Raw genomic sequence first — 22,837 nt, 5'->3', positions numbered from 1 at the left:
CTAACGCTGATTATGTCAGCATATAATAAGACCTATGTCCATCCATCAGCCTTCATTCTCATTGGCATCCCTGGGCTGGAGGCTGCCCACATCTGGATCTCCATCCCCTTTTGTGCGGGCTACCTTTTGGCCCTACTGGGAAACTGCTCTCTTCTGTTTATCATCAAGACAGACTCCAGCCTCCATGAGCCAATGTACCTCTTTCTCTGTATGGCAGTTGTGGCTGACCTTACTTTGTGTACTACAGCTGTGCCCAAACTTCTCAGCCTCTTCTGGTTCCATGATGGAGAGATTCGCTTTGAAGCCTGCCTCACCCAAGTGTTCCTGATTCACTCTTGCTCCACCATGGAGTCTGGCTTCTTTCTGGCCATGGCTTTTGACCGTTACGTAGCCATTTGTAATCCATTAAGACATTCATCTATTCTGACACATTCTACAATTGGGGGCATGGGTCTAGCTATTGTACTCCGGGGCTTAGCACTTCTCAGTCCTCACCCCTTCCTGCTTTGGTGGCTTCCCTATTGCAGAACCAATATCATTTCCCACACCTATTGTGAGTTCATGGCCCTCATCAAGATTGCCTGTGCTGAGACAAGAATCCGCAGAGCCTACAGCCTCATTGTTGCATTTCTTACAGGAGGAGTGGACTTCATATTGATCATTTGTTCCTATGTCCTCATACTCCACACTGTCTTCCACCTCCCATCCAAGGATGCCCGACTGAAGACCTTAGGTACCTGTGGCTCCCATGTCTGTGTGATCTTAGTGTCCTATACTCCAGCCTTCTTCTCTTTTCTCACCCACAGGTTTGGGCACCATGTGGCACCCCATGTCCACATATTTGTGGCCAATATTTATCTTCTGGTCCCACCCATGGTGAACCCCCTCATCTATGGGGTAAGGACCAAGAAGATACGGGACAGGTTTCTTAAATTCTTCAGTTTTTCAAAGCCTCTGAACTAAATCCTTTTAGTTGTTGAGTAATATATGAACAAATGATGTATTTTCTGTCTTATAATTTGTGGCTTCTTCCTCAAGACCCTCTCTTAATGGTCAGTGGGATTAGGTTTTTCTGTGGGAAGTAACTCATCCAAAGATGTATTCTATGTTATAACAATCATTACGTTGAGGCAGACATATTACCTAGTGGGACTCTTTATCAAAATATAAAATATTATTTCCTAAAAAAGCCAAAAGAATAACAAAAATCCCTGGAGAATTATATGAGGCTAAAAATAAAAGATATTTAAAATCAATTATATATATATATATATATATATATATATATATATATATATATAACATATCTGTTGTTTTACCATTTTAGACATTATCAGATTTAGAAATTTTCCTTTTTTTTTGCTCCAGTCCTTCTTTCATGATTAAATGCACTTCTTTCTTGATTACATACTTGGCAACACTTTCCTAGTGAGAGTCTTTTGGTGCTTGCTTTCCTATTATCTGTTCATCTAAAGATTTACTTATTTCACCCTCATTCTTGAAAGATTTTTTTTTTAGCTACATAATTCTATACTCTAGTTATTTCATTTTCTTAGCCTTTGAAGCTATTATCCTACAGTCTTTTGTAACATTATTACTTTGAAGAAATCTGTTGTTGACCAAGTTGTCATTATTTGTAGTATTTCCTCTGTCATTAAATCCTGTTGCTTTCTTTGGTGTTCTGTGGGTTAGCATGCATAATTCCCATAATGCATAATGCTAACTGGTAAAAGACAGACATAAAAGAGTGCATACTGTATGATTCTATTTAGATGAAACTCTACAGAAGGCAAAACTATAGTGAGGGTAGTGTTCAGGCGTCCATGTTTTAAAGTTCCCTAGGAGATTCTTAGATGTTGCTAAAATTGACCTACAGCTGTGCAAATTAAGGTACAGAGAAATTAGTTTACCAATGGTAGAATGTTTTAGTCGAGTACTTCACCCCTCAAGCTAAGAATATAAAGGGATCACCATTTACTAAGCATTTGTTAGGTCCCAAGCTCTTCATTGTGTGTTTTGTATACATAATTGCTTAACTCTCACAATATTTTTGTAGAGTTAATTATCATAAAATCCCATGTGAACTAGCTCAGCCAAGACATGTTTAATAATCTGGTGAGTAGAAGAGCTAAGATTTGAAGTCTGTCTGGTTCTAAAAGCATAATTATCTTACAATCTCACAATGTTTCCATGTACGGCCAAATCTCACTGAATGGGAATCTCAGGAGTACAGCTTCTCCCAGGCTAAGGTGTCAAAATTGTTGTTGCTGTTCATTCCATCCTCCATAGCCACCCTCAATGGAGAGTCATTTAGCCAGTATTTAATTATCGACCAGAATTAATTGGGGATGCAGAGATGCATAAGGCAAGATTTGTAATCAGTTTCAGGGCCTCAGAGATGCACAGAATAAATATATTCTTTTTTTCCCAATGTGATTCCTTGAAAATGTATTTTTAAAAAGGTGTGACAGATGTGAGTTCAAAATATCATCTGTCTTGGTGATGAAGACACAAATGTCCTTCTACTCAGAGGATACAACATGTTTTAAAATCTCTACCAGGACTTATATTTTTTACTTAGAATATCGAAAGTTGGAAGGAGTGTCACTGAAAACCTTATGACAAACAAAAATTCAGAATGATAATTAAAAAAAAAAATCTCACATTTTTTGTGGCACTGTCAGATAGCTGAAATCAGAGAGCAACTAATTAACCCAAAATCTAAGGAAAGACAGGCAACTTCAAAGAGAGGTAGAAAACAATACTTGGTTACTAGGGACAGATGCCAGAGGCCATACAAGCCCATAAAAAATAATCGGTTAAAATTTGTAAACAATTCCTCACAGTTGAGTGTGGAGCTGTGTGAGAATATAGAATGGCTGGGAGTTGTGTGTGTATAAGGTAAAGGGGAATTCACACCGCTCAGGTTTTTCTCCCTAGATCTCAACCAGGTACTCATGGAAAGTCTGAAAGCAGGACTAGAAGCCTGAGAAGGGCCTTCATCATGGAACAGTCTTGATGGAGGGGAATAGCATCCACTGTAGGATGGCAACCATACCTCACCCGGTTCCAGTCCCCTAAGGAACAAAGTAAAGACCCATTGCCCCTGAGGGAAAAGAGAAGAAACACACTCTATATCTCAGGGCTGAAGCATGTTCATCAGAAGTCTCCTACCGCACTACAGGAGGGGCAGAATCACAGAGAAGTCTCCACATTCAAGATGCAGAGACACAGCAGCTGCCTAAGACTGAGACTGAGCCAGCACAATTGGTAATGTAATATCCCTCAGCTCCCACCACCAGACTAGCTGGGTTCCAGAGAAATTACCAGTGCTCTACTCCTAAGGGAGTGTCCAGAATATGAAGTGTGGTCTTGTCTGTGGCATAGGATAAGGGGAAGATCTAAAGCTGAATGTGGGGCAAATAGACACTAAAAAAACTCACTGACTCACCAGCCCATACCCTACAGGCAAGGTAAAGCCAGAGACATATGAATCCTGTGATGCATTCACTGAGAACATTCATAGCAACAGCAGGAAGAATTGGATGACCTTAATAGTCCTTTCGCTATCAAAGAGGTTGAATCCATAATTAGCTACCTTCTAACACAGAAAACTCCAGGCTCCACTGCTTGCACTGGTGTATTCTACCAAATGTTTAAACACTAAATATCAATTTTCCACAAATTAGCCAAAACATATAAAGAGAGTAAACGCTTTCTGAATCATTTGAGATGCAGCTGGGAAAAGGTAATTAGAGTTCATTTCATAATGTAGAATAAATGGACAAATAGGGATGAGTTCAGTGCCACAACAAGGTTCTGGGAAAAGCCACTCAGGCCTATAATTACACAGCATAACTGATTGTATTCAAAGAATTTCAGGTTCACAGTGTGATGTTAATTAATACAAATGCCCTCTATAAATTTATGACATCATAATTTCTATTGTAATAAATAAAAGGATTTTTTTTCTTAAGTGCGTTGTACAGAATATGAGTAGCATGAGCTCTATGGAGCATTCTGAAGCCAATATAATCTTAAAATTTCAGGTGAATATTAATTAAAAGCTCTGAGAGTCCTGAAGTTAAAATATAGCTAAAAATGTAATTTTATTGGCCAGGATTTACAAACATATTTTCCCTTGAATCCTTTCTGCACATAATGTCAATAGTGTCACATATAACCACAGAATACTGAGTGATATCACATGGAACTAGAATTCCATCTTAAAAGGAACACCTGGGTAATGCTGGATTTAGAACATCACTAAGACTTCCAGCTTTCCATAAGAGTGAATATCCTCTATGGAGTGGTAACAGAAGACACAGAAAGAAAAACTGTCTGAAAAATAAATGGTTGTTTGAAAATAAGGAACAAAATACAGCTTTGAAATAAAAAAAAAAAGACTGAAGATTTGCCAAGATTGCCAAGTTCCTGGAATTCTTTATATGGTGGAACATCTTCACCTTCTCAAGTTACATATTCACAGTGTGAATTTCACATACTCCAATGTAAAGATGGTAAAGTCAGACTATCATTCTTTTTTATAGGGAGTCCAGGCAAATGGAAAGTGTTCCCGCATCTATTATTTTGGGGACCGCCACTAGTCAGGGTGATACACTACATTTGTTGAAGTCAGGATATGAAGGGCTTTCTTGTTTGTTTGTGGGGTTTTTTTGTTTGTTTGTTTTGTTTTTAGGGAGGTGGTTTAGTTTTAAATTGATGGTGACTATGGAATGTGATGTGCTCAGTCTTAATGGAAACTGAACACAGTGTTGGTTTTTTTCCACATGAGGAGTCTGAATTATTTCCAAAAAATGGAAAATTCTAAAACACTTTTATTCATGCATTTGACATGGGCTTAACTTTCCATTTCTGGGTTTGAGAAAGAAGCTGACAGGCCTTCCCTAAGACTGGCCTGCGAAACTTCCATATGTTCTCTTTCCATTCTGAAAATAGAGAGTTAGTGCTACACCTTTCTTAAATGTGATTCTTTACCAGAGCTGTGTTTTTTCCCTTGGAAAATACTTCCAGCACCTAATCTCTAATCTGTTTAGTTCTGACACCATGGATTTCAGGGTTGAGAGCAGGTGGAATGACTAGAAGTTGGCCAGAAGGACGTGGATGTAATGTGGCATATTCTGGACAAATCTGCAGGACACGAATGTCAAAAATGCCAGGGAGTAGACAATTTTGGGTCTTCAAATTCTATGAAATTTCAATCTGGGGGATTTGAGCATGACAGCACAAAGATGGAGAGGAAGGGGAGCGGGGCAAAATCGCATGTATAAATCCGACTCTTTTTTTGCATAAACAAGGAAGAAGGATCTTATAAGTAATGACAATGGCTTTCCTTTCATTCGGAGATCAGTAGGCAGCAATTAACACATTTTAAACACAGAAAATAATTGACTTGCCTATGTCTTTAAGAATTCACTGCCCTAAGGAAAATTGGTTTGGGGGGAATGACACAAATGGAAAGAATTAGGTGAGTTAAGTGGCTAATAAAATAGAAGAGAAATCATGACAGTGGTAAACAGCAGAAGTGAATAAGTTAAAATACTTTGGACATAGAAACACGAGGACATGTTAATGGATTTTAATAACCAAGGACAATGCTTAGTTTTTCCATTTGATCAATTGTATAGCATGAGTTGCATTTACTAAGATAGAAATAGTAAGGCGATTACCAAGAATTCTTTCTTGGCCATGTGATTTTTGCTGTGCCTTTTAGGCATACAAGCAGAGACATCCTGTAGACTATAATACCACTCTGGAGATCAGTAGAGAGGTTAATATAGAGATGTATAGTGGAGTTCCCAATGGATAGCTTTTAAAAGCAATTTTACTGAATAAAATATCTTATGAAAAAAGTATAGTTATATAATAGAAATAAAAGCAGAAGGAAGACCTGGGGTAGTTAAAACATTTAGAAATCTGGTAGTGGAGTAGGGCTCAGTGAAGATTTTGAAAAATAAAATAGACCAGCTAGTGAGGTGGGAGGAAAAAAAAAGTAAGCATGTTTTCAAAAAATAATCTGTATGGAGAAAAGCATTTTCAAATGAGAAAATGTTCAACAGTTTCACATGCTCCTGAGAGTTATAATGAGGATAGGAACATGTTTTGGATTTTGTGACCAGGGATTATTGATTAATTTGACTGGAGCTATTTGGTTTTGGGAGGATGTTGGGCAGGATGCTAGATTAAAGAGACTATGCTTTATGGACCACAACAGCTTCCTGAGGCAGCACTCTTGTTGCAGAGATTCTCCAGCTCTTCCCCCTTCACTTCCTTCTCTGCCCACTAAAACTCTTCCTTTCAAGGCTTGCCTCACTCAGTTTTCTTCGAAGCTAATGCTTTTGATTAAACAGTAAAGAAAAGTGAGAGCACATATGTTCAGGTAAAATGTGGAGGCATTTGCAAAAAAGGACAAGAATGTTATTACTCAGGGAAGCCTGGTAAAAAATACTCTACAGTCTGAGTAGGAAGGGTCATTGTTGGTTTATATCTATCACTGTAATTCCTAGTGTGTAATGGAGGGTCATTACAGTAGAGAACTGGGGCTAGTTTCTGAACTAGTGGAAGCTTTAGAAGCAGAGCCTTGGATTCTAATTACAGCTGCACTTTAGTTTGTTCAGTGGCATTTCTGAATCTCAGGCTACTCATATATAACATGGCCTCTGTTGATCTTATATAGCTATTCAGTGGTTCAATATGATAATAAATATATAAATAATTTTGAGTCTTAAAAATACTCTTAGATATTAGGAAGTGATTATAACCCATGAATAAACTTAAGGAATTGGATAGTATTGTTTTTCTTTAGCAATGAAGAGATCTCCGTTAATAGTCAAGCTACTCTTATGAAAGAATCATTGGATCATGAGGGAAAAGCACAGATGATTAACTGGCAGGGGATTTAGTAACAGACTTAACATGCTGTATGGCTGTTGTCACAGGAAGAAAGCATGGCAGTAAAAGTATAAATTAGTTAAAATACTGATGTAGTTAAGTGTCTGAAGGAACTGATTTTCTGTTTGTTTTAATATCATTGTGGCATTAGGGACTGCACGTGATGGTAGGCATATGGCTGAAGCTTCAAGCCCTGACCAAGCTAGTCACATGGCTGCAGCAGCCATGTAGGAGAGGCAACCACTGTTCTGGGAAAGCACCATCTACATGAGCAGAAACCTGAAATTGATATTCATTAAAGCTCTTGTTGTACTTATGTGGCATTGGGCAGAACGTTTAATTCTCTAAGCCTCTGTTTACTTGTCTATAATACGTCTTCCTGTTGACATCATTGAGATGCTTTAAGGTACAAATATGATAATTAAAATATAAAAAATTCAAATTGAAAGAGGACTGTGGTTAGCATTTTTATAAATTAATTATCTGTACAGTATTGTGAGAGAGGGCTTATCTTTGTCATTGAAATACATTAAAATAAGGAGCAAAGGAGCAAAAACAAAACAAAACAAAATAAAGAGAATGGCACTAGATTATTGCAATTATACTAGACCACTGGATCACAGTCTGGGCGTAGGTTAACTTCATTCTACTAACCTAGGGAAGAAGAAGCTGTGATGGCTGATATTTTTTTTGCAGCTTTCACAAAGGCCAGAGGCCACGTTCACAGATGGCAACATTAGAAAACTAGTTGTGAGTCCAATGACAGTAAAAGTGAGGTTCCAGGATCAACAAAGCTGATATAGCTCACAAATCAATTATATCCACAGAAGAAATGACAGAAATTCACTTAAATAAAACTCTTGCCTCATCACAAGGTAGGACACATAAATAAACCTTGGTGGAGAATATGAAAGAGAAACTAAACTCCAAATACTTGAAAATATGTAAATTAGGTAACCGCTATTTACCCTAGGATGTTTGTAGACTTCTGGTTCCCATTTAAATCAGTTTGAGGGCTGATTTATCTACCTCTCTAAATGGTAACCACACTTGCTGCATATACAGTATTCTTTAAAATATCAATTTCATATCCTACAGTATGACTTGATTAGCCTTCTGTTTTCCCCCCATTGGCTATAACTAACTCTATGAACATATTGCCTAACCTTTTTCTGACATTCATTCTTAAATGTTTCTACCAAGTATCTTTGTCAGAGGAAAATGAATGCTTAACATGGAGAGGTCAGGGTCTGGGAGAATATTCTTACTTTATATCACATGCAAAAGTAAATGGCAAGTAAATGATAAATCTAAAAGTGGATAAAAATAACCCACCCTATCAAAATAATAGTAGAAAACATAGGAGAATATATTATAAACTTAGGGGAGAAAAGAACATTTTATGAATCACGCAAAATCCAGAATCATTAGACTAAAAGATTGACAGATAAGTATATAATAACCATGCACCATTTTAAGGATTAAACAGTCATATATTAAAAGAGGATGGTGACTTCTAATAATTTTTCAAAATCATTTTCCAAAGTGTATGCAGAATGTACCTACAGAGCAAGACTTCAGAAAAAACCTGATAAGCATGACTTGCTATCTTCTCAATGTTGCATGTTGTTCTTCCTTTTAGGAGTTCACAATTTAATGGTTGGAAAATGGCTCCATGGGACAGCCTCAGGACAGGCTCTAATTCCAGTATCAGACAGTCTGCTTCATTCTGCCTCACTGGGATTCCTGGCTACGAGGATGTTCAACACTTTATTTCCATCCCCTTTTGTGTGTTCTATCTGATTGGAATAGTGGGCAACGGCACAATCCTTCACATCATCCACACTGACAAGAGTCTCCATGAGCCCATGTACTACTTCCTGGCCATGCTATCCCTCACTGACATAGGCATGTCCATCTCCACCCTGCCCACAGTACTGAAAACCTTCTGGTTTGATGCTAAGGACTGAGATGAATGTTTGTGTAGCTCAAATATGTTTTATACTTTTTCTCTGATGGAGTCAGCTGTGCTCCTAGCCATGGCTTTTGACCACTATGTTGCCATCTGTGATCCTTTGAGGTACTCCAGCAAACTTACCCCACGATGCATTGTCTACATAGCGGTCTTCATTGTAATCAGATGCTCCACTGTCCTCCCTGTTATTCTTGTTCGTATTCCCACATTTTCCTTCTGTCACTCCCGTGTTCTCTCCCACTCCTTCTGTCTACATCAAGATGTCATCCACTTGGCCTGTGCTGACATATCATTTAACATTTTGTATGGCTTGATTCTTGTTGCATTTTATTGGGGTGTAGATTCTCTAGAAATTTTTTTATCATATGTTTTCATCTACCACTCTGTGCTGTGCATTGCATCCCAGAGAGGGAAACTCAAAGCCCTCAATACATGTGCCTCCCATATTTGTGCTGTGCTCATTCTGTATGTGCCAATGATAGGATTGTCCTTAGTGCATCATTTTGCAAAACATTCCTCTCCCATTATTCATATAACCATGGCAAATATTTACCTATTAGTTCCACCAGCACTCAACCCAGTTTTTTTTTTAAACTCTTCATTGGAATATATTTGCTTTACACTCTTGTACCCATCTCTGAGGTACACCAAAGTGAATCAGCCACATCTACACATATATCCCCATATCCCCTCCCTCCCACAACTCCCTCCCCACCCTCCCCATCCTGGCCCTCCAAGGCATCTCCCATCAAGTTGATCTCCTTTTGTTATACAGCAACTTCCCACTAGCTATCTATTTTACAGCTGGTAGTGTAAGTATGTCTATGCTACTCTCTCACCTCGTCCCAACTTCCCCTTTGCCCCTCACCCCAGCCCCGTGTCCTCAAGTCCATTCTCTACTTCTATATCTCCACTCTTGCCTGTCACTGGGTTCATCAATACCATTTCTTCAGTTTCCATATATATGTGTTAGCATACAGTATTTGTTTTTCTCTTTCTGGCTTACTTCACTCTGTATGACAGACTCTAGGTCTATCCACCACATGACATATAGTTCAATTTCATTCCTTTTTATGGCTGAGTAATATTCCATTGTATATATGTGCCACATCTTCTTTATCCATTCATCTCTATTCTGTTCTATTGATCTACCTTTCTGTTTTTGTGCTAGTACCATACTGTCTTGATCACTGTGGCCTTATAGTATAGTTTGAAGTCAGGGAGCCTAATTCCACCAACTCCGTCTTTCCTTCTCAGGATTGCTTTGGCTATTCGCGGTCTTTTGCGTTTCCATACAAATCATAAGATTTCTTGTTCTAGTTCTGTGAAAATTGCCATTGGTAATTTGATAGGGATTGTGTTGAATCTGTAAATTGCTTTGGGTAAGGTAGTCATTTTCACAATATTGATTCTTCCAATCTAAGAACATGGTATGTCCCTCCATCTGTTTGTATCGTCTTTGATTTCTTGCATCAGTGTCTTATAGTTTTCTGCATACAGGTCTTTTGCCTCCTTAGGCAGATTTATTCCTAGGTATTGATTGGCATTTAGGTTGTTTCCATGTCCTGGCTATTGTAAATAGTGCTGCAATGAACATTATGCTACATGTTTCTTTTTGGATCATGGTTTTCTCTGGGCATGTGCCCAGTAGTGGGATTACTGGGTCATATGGTAGTTCTATTTGTAGCTTTTTAAGGAACCTTCAAACTGTTTTCCATAGTGGCTGTACCAGCTTACATTCCCACCAACAGTTCAGGAGAGTTCCCTTTTTTCCACACCCTCTCCAACATTTATTGTTTCTAGATTTTTTGATGATGGCCATTCTGACTGGTGTGAGGTGATACCTCATTGTGGCTTTGACCTGCATTTCTCTAATAATTAGTGATGTTGAGCATCTTTTCATGTGTTTGTTGGCCTTCTGTATGTCTTCTTTGGAGAAATGTCTATTTAGGTCTTCTGCCCATTTGTGGATTGTGCTATTTGCTTTTTTTAGTATTAAGCTGTATGAGCTGCTTGTATATTTTGGAGATTAATCCTTTGTCCATTGCTTCGTTGGCAAGTATTTTCTCCCATTCTGAGGATTGTCTTCTTGTCTTGTTATGGTTTCTTTCGCTGTGCAAAAGCTTTTGTTTCATTAGGTCCCATTTGTTTATTCTTGATTTTATTTACATGATTCTAGGAGGTGGGTCAAAAAGGATCTTTCTTTGATGTATGTCATAGAGTGTTCTGCCTATGTTTTCCTCTAGGAGTTTTATAGTGTCTGGCCTTACATTTAGGTCTTTAATCCATTTTGAGTTTATTTTTGTGTATGGTGTTAGGAATCAAGACAGTATGGTACTGGCACAAAAATAGAAAGGTAGATCAATGGAACAGAATAGAGAACTCAGAGATAAACCCAAGCACATATGGGCAGCTTATCTTTGACAAAGGAGGTAAGAAAATACAATGGAAAAAAGGCAGCCTCTTCAATAAGTGGTGCTGGGAAAATTGGACAGCTACATGTAAAAGAATGAACCCAATTATTTTTAACATCAAGATGAAGGAGATTCAGCAAGGCTTCCTAAGGATATTATCATCCAAAAGGGCTGGGCTTGCCCACACTTAGAAGGCATAAGATTCCCTGTTATTTTGACCTTTCTATTTAGTTTCTTCACCCTGAAGATAACCTGTTTAGAAATTCTTGGAAACATTTGGTACATAATAATTCCATGGATAGTTCATAAATTCTGCATGTCCCTTCAAGAAAAATATTGCAGTTATTTCTATCAATGCTTCCTAGCTTTAAAGCATCTCAAAATTCTTGTGTCAGGAGGTTTAGTAAGAGGAAATTTATTTCATTCAGATATTTTATGGACATATTTTCCATGAAGCTTTGAAGAGAAATCAAATTTTATATGTTAAAACTAAGAAAGAGAAGTTCACTAACAATTCAGTGGTAAAAAGACATATATATATATATATATATATAGTAGATTTGGTGTTGATAACTAGCTACATTTTCTTTCCATTGAGGCAAAGTAGACTTCATTCCCCATATTTTGAGTCAAATCATAATCAAATGGATGTTTAAATTTAGAGATGGGATGAATGAAAATATTGCATTTTGTTGTTTCCTTTACTTCTGTTGCAATGGTTGTCAGAAAAAAGCTGGGCAATAAATGTAGGGAGTTAGTTTTCTTTAATGGAGAAAACTCACAAGACAAATCCAGATTTCACACCAAAGGAGCTCTATACTCATGAAATGGGGTAAAAAAGTCAACATCCCTGGGTCAGTGTACACTCCTATTATGTGTAATGTCTCATGTACAGAACTTGAAACAAAAATAGAGTAAGAGAGATCCCCCCAAATCACCACGAACTGTAATCGCCAAAGATTCTTGCTGTCTCACACAATTCCCTAGGAAAGAAGAAGAAACAAACAAGTTTTCAACACCCAAGCTTAAAGTGCACATTCTAATGGGAGAATAGAAATGGACCTAAGGCAATTAGAAAGAGGGTTCAAAGAGAACCCAAACTAATTTTCTTTGTACAAATAGTATTTTAAATCACCCCCTTGATACAGCCACTATGAAGAACAGTATGGAGGTTCTTTAAAAAAAATGGAATTACCATATGACTCAGCAATCCTGCTATTGGGCATATACCCAGAGAAAACCATACTTCAAAAAGACACATGCACCCCAGTGATCATTGCAGCGCTATTTACAATAGCCAGATCATGGAAGCAACCTAAATGCCTATCTACAGATTAATGGATAAAGATGTGGCACATATATGCAATGGAATATTACTCAGCAATAAAAAGGGATGAAATTGAGTTATTTGTAGTGAGGTGGATGGACCTAGAGTCTGTCATACAGAGTGAAGTAAGTCAGAAAGAGAAGAACGAATACCGTATGCTAACACATATATACAGAATCTAAAAAAATGGTATTGATGAACTCAGTGGTGGAGGAAGAATAAAGACACAGATATAAAGAACAGACTTGAGGACATGGGGAGGTGGGGAAGGAGAAGCTGAAACAAAGTGAAAGAGTAGTATTGACATTCATATACTACCAAATGTAAAATAGATACCTAGTGGGAAGCAACTGCCTAAAACAGGGAGATCAACTTGACAATTGTTGATGACCTAGAGGGGTGGGATGGGAGGGTGGGAGGTATGCTCCGGAGGGAGGCTCAAGAGGGAAGGGATATGGAGATATATGTATAAATACAGCTGATTCACTTTATTGTACAGCGGAAACTGGCACAACAGTGTAAAGCTATTGTATTCCAATAAAGATCAGAAAAAAAAAGTTGTGGTACACATATACAATGGAATATTACTCAGCCATAAAAAGAAACATAATTGGGTCATTTGTAGAGACATGGATGAATCTAGAGACTGTCATACAGAGTGAAAGAAGTCAGAAAGAGAAAAACAAGTATTATATATTAACACATATATGCAGAATCTAGAAAAATGGTAGAGATGAACTGGTTTGCAAAGCAGAAATAGAGATACAGATGTAGAGAACAAACATACAAAAATGAAGTGGGGAAAGTGGGGGGGGTGAATTGGTAGATTGGGATTGCCATATATATATTACAAGAAAAAAAATCAAATTGTACACTTTAAATATATGCAGTTTATTGTTTGTCAATTATATCTCAATAAAAGTTCTTAAAAAATAAATCACCCCCAGCACCCTCCTTGGTTAAGTAATGGTTAGCTGAAAAACATAAGTAAACACATTTTATGCAAGATTATGACTAGATAATCTGAAAAGAGGAAAGAATACACACAATAATTAAAAAAAATAAAACTACACAGAATCATAGTTTAAAAAATTAATTTAGGAAGTAAACTAATCTCAGGGAGCAGAATAAAAATAGACAACAATCTCTGCAGTTCCAAATGAATTGAAAACAGGAAAAAAAACTGTGAAAATCACTTTAAAAATTAAATCAGATAAGAAGGCAGATTTTATAGCAAAGGGGGCCCCTGAATGCTAGAGAATACCAAAAACAATAAAATACAAGCAGTTAAGGTTTACACATGACAAAGGCATTATTTCTTACATTCTCACTATGTGGAGGCTGAGTTCCAGGGCGAATCACAGGTGATTCCCATCTCCTGTGCTCTATCTGTATTGCCTCTTAAGGGATTACTCAACTTTGTAAAATTTCCTCCTTCCTATGTAGGCTGACTTGTTCTCTGACCTCTCATTACCTTTCCTCAGTCCCAGCTTTTTCTCATTGTCCTATGTAGAAAAACTAAATATGCAAATATGTTCTTGAAGCTTTCTCTCTTACACTTGGGCCACTGACATTTTCAAGGTGAATCCGCCCATTTTGGGAGAAAAAATGACATTTTGGTCTGATTAACCAAAACACGAACATCAGGCTTCTTGTTAAAAAATGAAAAAATTACACTTATTAAAACTTCAACATATAATAAGCTTGCAGATAGTGATAACGATGGTGATAAACACAGAGACAAGAGAGAAGGTGACAGAGAGATATACACATGTGTACGAGGTAGACATTTCTCCCTTATATTAATTAAGGTTCTGTCAGGAAAAAAAAAAATGTCGTTCTCAAACTGGATAGTTTGAAGACTTTGATAAAGACATCAGGGGTCATTGAAAATATATGGGCAGGATATAGGAAAACCAAGGAGAAACATTTATATATATATATATATATATATATATATATATAGTAAGTAAAGCAGTATTACAGAATGGAATTTGCTGCCAACACTAGTTCTGAAGTGGCAAGGGGAAAAAAAAAATTACCAGAACATGGAAGTGACAGCATGTGGAGAAGGACACCCAGCATGAACTTTCCATTTCTGCAGAGAGATGCAGTCCCATGAGGAAGCCACAATTAGGGTTGGTGAGGAGTGAAGGAAGTAAACACTGCAATTATATGTTCTTCTGTATTCCTGTTTGTTGCCATTTCCATTATAGATCCAGTCAAACCGGAAGTCAGAGAGCAAAGGGACCTGTTGATGCAGCTTGCTGTGGTCAGGACACAGAGCAGAGTAGATCCAGAGAAAAGCCTAAGGATGCCCTTCTTCCTGCAACCACTGTGGCTTTCATATTTGCATCTACTCTGAGGCTTTGTGGTCTAGGTAGTGCTCTATCTGTAGCTGTAAATATTAATATTTGCCCATCACCTTCTCCCCATCAGAGTAAATCATTCAAAATTGAGCTTATGACCTAGGTTGCCAAAGAATTTGGCAATGAGAGGTGAAACTGCTTTTGTATTTCTTCCTATCCTATACATGAGAAATATATAGACCTTATGGTAAAGGAGTATGGTTGCATTAATAATAATAATCCTCTAAATTGGAGATCTTTAATCATATCAAACTTAGGTGGTGTGAAAGTGATTTAAGGTAACATTTTTTAAAAAAATTAAAATGTGAGGAGAATTCTAAGGCATCCAGTGCCAGTGAAGGCAGTAAGTTCAAATCATTTCTCTGGAGACGTGTGAAGATGGGGTTGTGAAGGCTTTTCTAGTGGTAGGGTAGAAATAGCCTCTTGTTTTCATAGACTATTACTGGATGGTGAATTTCCTTAATAATTAAGTAAATTTTCACTGTGAGAACTATTACTTCTGTTGAGGTAGGTAGCTCTGTTTTTTAATTCCCGAAAGAGGCAGTTCTTAATGAGTATTTAAATAAAACAGTGCTGGAAGATTAGTAAGCTGTGACATATAGGCAATCAATATCTTAGTTGAGTGAATCAATGATAGGGTTGTTAAGATTTATAATTAAACCAGTATTACCAGTTTCAAAACCAGATTTGGAAAGATTAACAGTAGAACACATTTTAAAAATAAGTTTCTCTGCTAAACATTTAGAATTCAATATTGTTGACAGACATAGAGGGTTCTATTTACCCTGATTAGAGATTTCTTATCACTCAGTGTCCACATGCCAACCCTTCTGCATGGTTTAATCACCAGTAGACATTTAGAAGTCAATATTGTTGACAGACAGACCTAGGGAGCTTTATTAATTGAGTGAAAGCTTCTATTCATAGGTCAAATGTACGAGGGTGACAAAAATTATCCTTACTATGACAGTGCGGCCAACAGAAGTTTTGATATAACCAAAATGTTGATAATTTTTGACTCACCCTCGTATATAATCTGTTTCATCAGGATGAACTCTATGGCACAGTGAAGAAAGTACCACTCTAGAGAATCAGATTCGAGTAAGCACATTGACTTCATTGCTTAGGATCTTTAAAATAGATTTTATTTTTTATTGTAGTTTTAGAATACAGCAAAATTGAGTGTAAGTTACAGAGATTGCACATATACTCCCTATTGTAATAGTTTTGAGGAAAGCAATTCACATAAGTGAGTTTCATTTTTATCTGTTATATGGTAACAGAACCTAACTAGAGTCATTCTGAGCTCTTAGGTTATAGACTTTACGTCCCTTAGCAGTTTAAGTCCTTACTAAGTCCCTTTCATTGGCCACACCATTCCTAACATTCTTTACTACCTTTCTATATCCTGGATACAAGCTAGTATTTCATCTCATGTTCCACTGTCTCATTTGTTCCAGACATTGAGGTGATAAATATTTGAGACTCTCTATAGACTTCTTGCCTTTGTATTCCCAAACTACAATACTTGGAATGGTAAAGGGAGGATTTGGGGAAGGGCCATAACCTGGAATACCGGCACTGAGAGGGTCACAGGCACTGTCCTGCCTTTCCCATGGGGACTCATATCTCTAAGGACTAGAGGAACCTTTATTAATTCAACATTCTTGCTTTGAGAATTAGAACAGTTCTTATGACGAGAGGAACTGTTCTACCAAGTAGGTGAGGACTGGGAAAAGTAAATGTGGGAGGTAAGAGGAAAATACAGAGAGGGGCTTGAGAGAGAAAAGAGAGCAGGGCAGACACCCAAAGTGTGAGAAGGAGGACCAGGAGACTGGTTCAAGAAGCGAGAGTTTCTCAGTTTATTACAGGACTTACTTTTTCCAAATATCTTTATTGTTCATACCCATGAGCAAAGCATTCAAGCCAGACGCAGACTTTTCAGATAGGAATTGCCTAATATACCCTAGACTTTCATGGTAAGTGGTCTCCTTGCTGTCAGTGGACATGACTGCTTACACAGGGTGAAGGACTATTATCAGACATAATAGAAGAGGAATTCCAGAATAAGACTGGGATTACACTGCATAACCTTTGAGGTCCCTTCCAATCCCAAGTATCAGTGATTTTCAACATGATATTAATTATTAATTATGGTCTAAACCTCACAATAGTTAAGACCTTCAGATTTTTGAGTTTATAGATTAACTCCACAAACTGCAAGCTCCTCCTATTGGGATGTAGAAGACATCACAAGGCCATGTGAATGAATTTGAAATTGTAGGATCAGGAACGATAGGAATTGGATAGTCAAAATGAACAGGTGCTACAATAAGGGATTGTGAAATAGTACATGGACCAGATACTAGTGAACATGGAGTATAATGAATATTTATGTTGTGGTAACTTCAGAATGCTAATGTGACTGCTCAGATTCCTAATTCACTGAAGTCCCAAAGATCTCTTTCTATCTCTTGGCGAGACTTATTTTTTCCTGGACTCTGATTTTTTTTTCCAAAATTGGCTCTGAATAAAATGGAAAATGCTTCCATATATATATATATATATATATACACACACACATATATATAGTGTGATAATGATCAGAGGAATTTCAGGGTAGAATAAAAGATTAAGAAGCAGTTTATATCTCTGGCCATACTGAATCTTTACTGGATGAAAAGGAGAAACCGATATAATTCACTTTCTACTCCTCAGCTCATCTAGGTCACTTGTGAAGGGACCACTTATGGTGTTTTCTCTGTAGGAGGATACTCCATAGTCTCCCCACCCCGTCTCCCCCTACCCCCCAATTATACTTCAGACAGTTATCGTTGTTGTTACTGTTATTGCTGTCATCACCATCATCGTATAAAAGGCTCTATGCTAAGTATTTTACATACAATATCTCCTTTACCTTATCACATCCTGTCAAATTGTTACTATCTTCAGTTTACAGAGGACGCAACTTTGGTACAGAGAGAAAACAAGTCTTTTGGTCAAAATTAAAATGAGTGAGCATTGAAACTAGACTGTAGCTTAGGTTAATGTGATTGCAGAAGCAGAGAAACAGATTCTAAATAAGGGAGATGGTAGATTGCTGTCTCCTTAAAACCTTAGTAAGAAGTTAGTTAGATGACGAAAGAAGACCTCTAGATCAGGTATCTTCCAGTTTTCAATGAAGCTTCATATTTACTCCTTCTTGGCAATGGGGGAGAAAGGTTATAAAATCAGAAAAATGGTCTGAATTGACTAAGTAGTGAGATAAAAAGAACCAGATTTCTAAATTTTGATTATGGGATAGAAATTGGAAAATAATCAACAAAAAGAAGGGATAATATAGTAAAATCTGGGCATTGAGGTAATAATTACTGCAAGTGTAGACAGGAAGGTGAAGTATATAGACTGGAATTTGGAGAGGTAAACAGCAGGGCCATAGAAGTATCAGTTCATACAATATGTGGGTGGAACTTAATTGTAATATGAACAGTCAGAAAGACTGAATTTGTTTCTGGAATTTACTTATTTGGTGTCTTGATTATGGATCTTTCATTTCCTAGAAAATCGTTAAACATTCCAGGCAAATATCTTCTGCAGTCAGGGTTTAAATATGCACATGAAACTAGAGGAGACTGAAGGGGACTTGATGTCCCAGAAGGCCAAAGTAGACTTTCCAAGACAGCAAGATGCTGATTTATTAATTTACACTGGGAGGTAATCTGTCCCATGGATTGTAAGTTCTCAGACCAGCATTTTGGTGAACATGGATGCTTGGCAAAAGATGGGCAAGTGGTATTTTGAGAGGTGGCTCACCTTTCTTACTTCAGAAATGTTTTTCTTGACAGAAATACTGGAATCTAGTGGAGGAAAATATATTTTCTCACTTGTCTAAGTAGAAAAGATTTAGTGTCAATGTGAGATACCACTAGGCTTTTTTTGAGCATTTTTGTTGTTTTTTGGTTGTTATTTGGTTTTCTCTTGATTTGCTTTGAATCATGAGTTTCTTCTCTACCTTTCCACAATCCCTACATAGCTGTTGTTTTGAACCATTCTCTAAACAATTAATCAGTTCCTAAACATTATAGGAAGAATGTTCTGAATCTTTACAATCAGAGTCATAGTCAGCTGCACATTTCTTAAATTATATATTTTTAATGTAAAAGTGTTACATATAAAATTGTATATTATATAAAATTTAAAATTCTTCTAAGTCTATCTTAACCTGTGTTTAGCTTGTGGGGATGCTAGTCCAAGACGAGATTTATATCAGAGTTGATTATCTGTGGATACCAGCCCTGTAGCATCAATTATATAGTCAGAGATATATTAGTAAGAACAAGAATCATACTGACCAATACTTAACTGAATTCTGTAAAGAAGCCTTGCATGGCATTCTAATGTTATGGAAAAAGCTATCAAGTTCAGAAAAAGACATTTCATATAAATCACTGTGAGTCATTTTTTTTTCCTTTTAAAAAGTTTTATTGAGATATAATTGACATAAAATAAACTGCATATATTTAAAGTGTAGAATTTGATATTTTTTTCTTATTAATCTATTTTATACATATTGAGTCATTTTTTTTTAAGAAAAAGAACTAATATAAGATCAATAATTCTGGCCAAAGACATTCCTAATGAAAAATACAAAATTAAAGATGTAGTCTAGAATGGGTTTTGTGTGTGCTGCTCTGGTTAGTGTTTTTAGAAGGAGATTGTCCATATTCACAGAGCATGTTAATAGGTCTGGGAAGCAGGAGGGAAGGTCTTTGTGGTTGTAAAAACGGATGCGCTACTTTACTGACAACACTCAGCAATGCAATGAAGAAAGACAAAGCAAAAATGTGGGGATGAATCTAGAAGTGATTATAGGACAGACTGAAATTTTGTTTTATTTTATTTTCCTCAGATAGATGCTGATCTTCTCATTGGCTCCCCCACTGGAATGTGATTGTAAAACTGGATTGTGGTTTAACAGTAATTCCTATGGCAACGGCAAACTGCAGCAATACCCTGTCCTCCACATTCTATCTCACGGGTATCCCTGGATATGAGGAATTTCACCACTGGATTTCCATCCCATTCTGTCTCCTCTGTCTTGTTGGAATAATGGGTAACTGTACCATCCTGCTTATTGTCCGGACAGACCCCAGGCTCCATGAGCCCATGTACCACTTCTTGGCCATGCTTTCCCTCGCTGACATGGGCATGTCCTTGCCCACAATGATATCACTCTTCAGGGTGTTGTGGTCCATTTCCAGGGAGATCCAGTTCCATACCTGTGTGGTCCAAATGTTTTTCATTCATACTTTCTCCTTCACTGAATCATCTGTGCTCTTGGCCATGGCCCTTGACCGGTATGTGGCCATCTGCCACCCACTACGATACGCTACCGTTCTTACTCCAACACTTATCACTAAAATTGGAATCGCAGCCCTGCTGAGGAGTGCCTTTCCTGTGATTCCACTTCTGGCCCGGCTGGCCTTCTTTCCCTTCTGCCATTCCCACATCCTTTCTCACTCTTATTGTCTGCACCAGGACATGATCCGCCTGGCCTGTACTGATACCAAATTTAATGTTATATATGGGTTGGTTATGATCACTCTGCTGTGGGGCATGGACTCTCTGGGCATTTTTGTGTCTTATGTTTTTATCCTTCACTCAGTTTTAAGAATTTCTTCCAAGGCGGGGAGATTTAAGGCCCTCAACACGTGTGCATCCCACATCTGTGCTGTACTTATTCTATATGTGCCTATGATTGGGCTATCTCTTGTCCATCGTTTTGCCAAACACTCTTCCCCCCTCATCCGCATCTTCATGGCTCATATCTACTTGCTAGTTCCACCTGTGCTCAACCCAATCATCTATAGTGTGAAGACCAAGCAGATCCGCCAAGGAGTTCTCCGCCTGCTTCTCCCTGAAAAATCAGTTCTACTGTGATGTAGGCATGTTCTCAAGACAATGTTGACATCAATCTTCATGATGTAAATATATAGTGATTTATCTGCTCTCTGTGTTGGTAGCAGAGTCTCCAACAAAAGACTAAAGAGCAGAAATAGAGCTGACAGTGCATCATGGAAAGGTTGTAAAGAGCAAAGTTGTTGTCCACTGGGACTGTACAGACTGTATTAATGTGTGTTTCATAAATCCCCTCCAAGTATGAAAATGTTGGTGTGGAGTGTGTTGGAAATTATTTCACCCATTGTCTCTCATTTCTAATCCCAACCCTGATTCAAGGTCACTTGTCCATGAAGTTTTCCTTGAGTATTCTATACCCATATTTCTTTGCTTCATAGCATACTATATCAGGGAATATGATATTACCTTTCTTGTTACATAGGTGTGTTTGTGAATCTGCTTTTGCTACCTTTCTTAAAGATGGAAAAAAATCTTGCCTTGATATAAGAGCATATTAGTTTTCAAAAAAGAAGTTATTGATCTTCATGGTGCATTAGCATCATCTTTTAAAATTTTACAGACATGTTCTGTCCTTTCTGAGGAAATTTAATTTCATCAGGAATAGAAAGGGGGTAACCTTCACAGTTTTTTCCTTTTACTTAATTTTTAGAAATAATTTTAACCTTATAGAAAGCTGAAATTCAGTAATTTTTGAAATCCCTGAAATAATGTCATGTGAAGCCAGTGATTAAAATCCATTGGATTAAATGTATCAAGTAATAATTTAGGTTATAGTATTTAAACATAAAAAATCTAACTCACTGAGGTATAGCTGCTTATAAGTTTGTGGTAGCAGGACACAGGTAATACAGATCTCAGTTTTTATCCAGAACTCTTTTCAATATACAAACTGTCTTCATATTACTCTGAAATTATCTAGTACATGGCTGTGTGTAGAGTTGTATTAAAAAACTTGTAAATTTAATTGAAATTTCTTAGTTCATGTCTACACCTGTTCAAAGAGGAGAAATAAATGAAGCAGAAAACAGACTTTGAGAATGCTTTATAACACCCAGTATTTATGTTGGTCTTAAGTAATATGTTTTCACAAATCGTATTCTATCTACTGTAGGAATTGTGTCTCAAGCATTTTGCTACCTGTGAGAATCAACACTATGTTTAGTGTAAAGGAGTCATTTAGTAATTACTGAATGCATCAGTGATAAAGAAATGAATCACTCATTGAGTAAAGAATGACTAGTTTGGATTGGATTTTTTAAAAAAATCTTGGAGAGAAAGATTTGACCTGTCATGAGCCCACATTTCATATAAAACAGACCTTATTAACTTAAAATTAGGATTTCAAATGTCAGGCAAATGGAATACACCTAGAATTTCAATGAGCTTATATCTTTTCCCTGGCTTTAATTCAGTTATGTCTGTTCCCATCCCTCTTTATCATATTTCTTAATTCTATTTCTAATTACCCCCTCCTTCAGCACATTCACCTTGACCAAAGGATCATCAAGGAAAAATAAAGTAAGATGTGTGAACATCAAACTTAGATAATATTCCTTGTAGTAAATAAGTAAAATAAAATTAATATATAATTAATGTACATAAAATTAATATATATAATTAATATATATAAAAGTTTGTGTTATGAATGAATAGATGGCAAGGTTGTTTTCTATGTATTAATAAAATCAATATATAAATATATAATATATATAATTAATATATATAATAAATATTTGTATATATTTATATATTTAGCATATACATATAAAATTAATATATATAAATAAAAATAATTTATATATAAAGCTGTGAACATTAGCATCAAATGTACATTATATAAGCAACATTTAACTATTTATAATTGCCTTTAATACAAGAGCTTCAAGTATAAAACTTATTTTTAACATATGGATGCTGATCA

At 36.8% G+C, this 22,837-nt stretch overlaps 2 protein-coding genes and 1 pseudogene across 2 annotated transcripts; all 3 read left to right on the top strand.

Moving 5' to 3' along the window:
* On the top strand, positions 1-963 carry LOC130829235 (olfactory receptor 52D1-like). Its single transcript, XM_057695530.1, has one exon. It carries the CDS (start codon positions 13-15, stop codon positions 961-963), a length of 951 nt encoding a protein of 316 aa, XP_057551513.1. The 5' UTR covers positions 1-12.
* Positions 964-8,579: 7,616 nt separating this feature from the next.
* Positions 8,580-11,492, top strand: LOC130860843 (olfactory receptor 51G1-like; annotated as a pseudogene).
* An 8,491-nt stretch (positions 11,493-19,983) lies between these two features.
* On the top strand, positions 19,984-20,937 carry LOC130829463 (olfactory receptor 51G2-like). The gene has a single exon (XM_057696011.1). The coding sequence runs from the start codon at positions 19,984-19,986 to the stop codon at positions 20,935-20,937; it is 954 nt and encodes a 317-aa protein (XP_057551994.1).
* Positions 20,938-22,837: the final 1,900 nt, after the last annotated feature.

The sequence above is a fragment of the Hippopotamus amphibius genome, chromosome 9 (assembly GCF_030028045.1).
Source record: "Hippopotamus amphibius kiboko isolate mHipAmp2 chromosome 9, mHipAmp2.hap2, whole genome shotgun sequence".
Taxonomy (NCBI): domain Eukaryota; kingdom Metazoa; phylum Chordata; class Mammalia; order Artiodactyla; family Hippopotamidae; genus Hippopotamus; species Hippopotamus amphibius.
The sequence above is the reverse complement of the archived record's forward strand: the minus strand, read 5'-3'. Positions and strand labels throughout refer to the sequence as shown.

Bases quoted from the DNA above. Each gene is read 5' to 3' on its own strand.
- LOC130829235 (XM_057695530.1), top strand. From the start codon at position 13: ATGTCAGCATATAATAAGACCTATGTCCATCCATCAGCCTTCATTCTC.
- LOC130829463 (XM_057696011.1), top strand. From the start codon at position 19,984: ATGGCAACGGCAAACTGCAGCAATACCCTGTCCTCCACATTCTATCTC.